Raw genomic sequence first — 1,209 nt, 5'->3', positions numbered from 1 at the left:
CATCCACTATTCATTCATCCACCATCCACCCACCATTCATCCATCCATCCATCCATCCATCATCCATCCATCCATCATCCCTCCATTCATTCATCCACTATCCATCCATCCATCCATTATCCATCCATCCATTCATCCACTATCCATCCATCCACCCACCATCCATTCATCCACTATCCATCCATCCATCCATCCATCCATCCATCCATCCATCCATCCATCATCCATTCATCCATCCATCATCTATCCATCCATTACCTATCCATCCACCCACCATCCACCATCCATCTACCCATTTGTCTGAAAATTCATTCCTGTGAGTGGGCCAGGCTTGAGCTGAGGTTCTATGGTGTGAAAGGCGTGGGAAGTGTGGAGGTGTGAGAGAGGGCATTTCTGGGGGGCTTTGGATGGTGCCTCAGGAAGTATGAGGAGGCTGAGGAGGGTGTTCAGGGCACTCTGCTGAAGCTGCACTGTGTCTGCACCCCCAGCACCCCATGCCCCTGAATTCAGGGTGGATACCCCCTGGCCCTCGTCCCCAGGCCTCCTTGAGGTGGAGCACATGATGGTCTCTGTTGGAACCTGAGTCCAGAACCATGGTCACCTGCATTGTAGGCTTCCTCCAAGAACATCTTGTGCTCCTGGGGCACCAGGGCAGCCTGGCTGCTCTGTGAGTTGCTCAGCAGGATGGTGGCCGAGTGCACTGGCCTGTCCCCGGAGGCAGAGCTCTGAGGTGCCTTCCTGTAGGACAGGTCCCTCGTGGGTTCGGAGATGTGGAAGGAGATTCTGAAATGGAAAAAGGGTCCTGGGTGTGTGCACCTGGGTACCCTGGGTGGGTTCATGGTCGGGAGTACAGTGGACACAAGGGCCGAGTTGAGCTTGGCCACATCCCTCCGTGCTCCCACCCTTTTGTTCAGTGGACTGACTGAGCCCTGGGAGGAGGGCAGGGGTCCTGTAGTCTCATTGCCTGTGGGACTCCCCAGCAGCTGTTGGTGGGACAGATGTGGAGGGCTCAGGGTACAGCGTGCCCAGCTCTGACTCGCCTAGTGACATAGAGGAGGAGCCAGTCTTCTCGGGACCACAGGAGGCTGTGTGGGGTCTTGGAGGGAATTCAGGTCTGCCCGTGCACCGCCGGCGGGGTCTCAGAGGGAAGTCAGGGTGGCTCAGGAGAGGCGGGTGTGGCGGGGGCGGGCTGGGCTCCCACGTCCCCAG

General features: G+C 57.3%; 1 protein-coding gene across 1 annotated transcript in view; it reads right to left on the bottom strand.

Annotated features, from left to right (window-relative positions):
• Positions 1–1,209, bottom strand: part of MROH5 (maestro heat like repeat family member 5) — a 44,513-nt gene that overhangs the window by 39,830 nt on the left and 3,474 nt on the right. The window contains exon 2 of the mRNA XM_011380627.1: positions 602–783. Coding sequence (XP_011378929.1) covers positions 602–783 — 182 coding nt within the window. The remainder of the gene's footprint in view (positions 1–601; positions 784–1,209) is intronic.

This window comes from Pteropus vampyrus, unplaced genomic scaffold (assembly GCF_000151845.1).
Source record: "Pteropus vampyrus isolate Shadow unplaced genomic scaffold, Pvam_2.0 Scaffold398, whole genome shotgun sequence".
Taxonomy (NCBI): Eukaryota; Metazoa; Chordata; class Mammalia; order Chiroptera; family Pteropodidae; genus Pteropus; species Pteropus vampyrus.
This window is presented reverse-complemented; position numbering and strand designations above follow the sequence as displayed.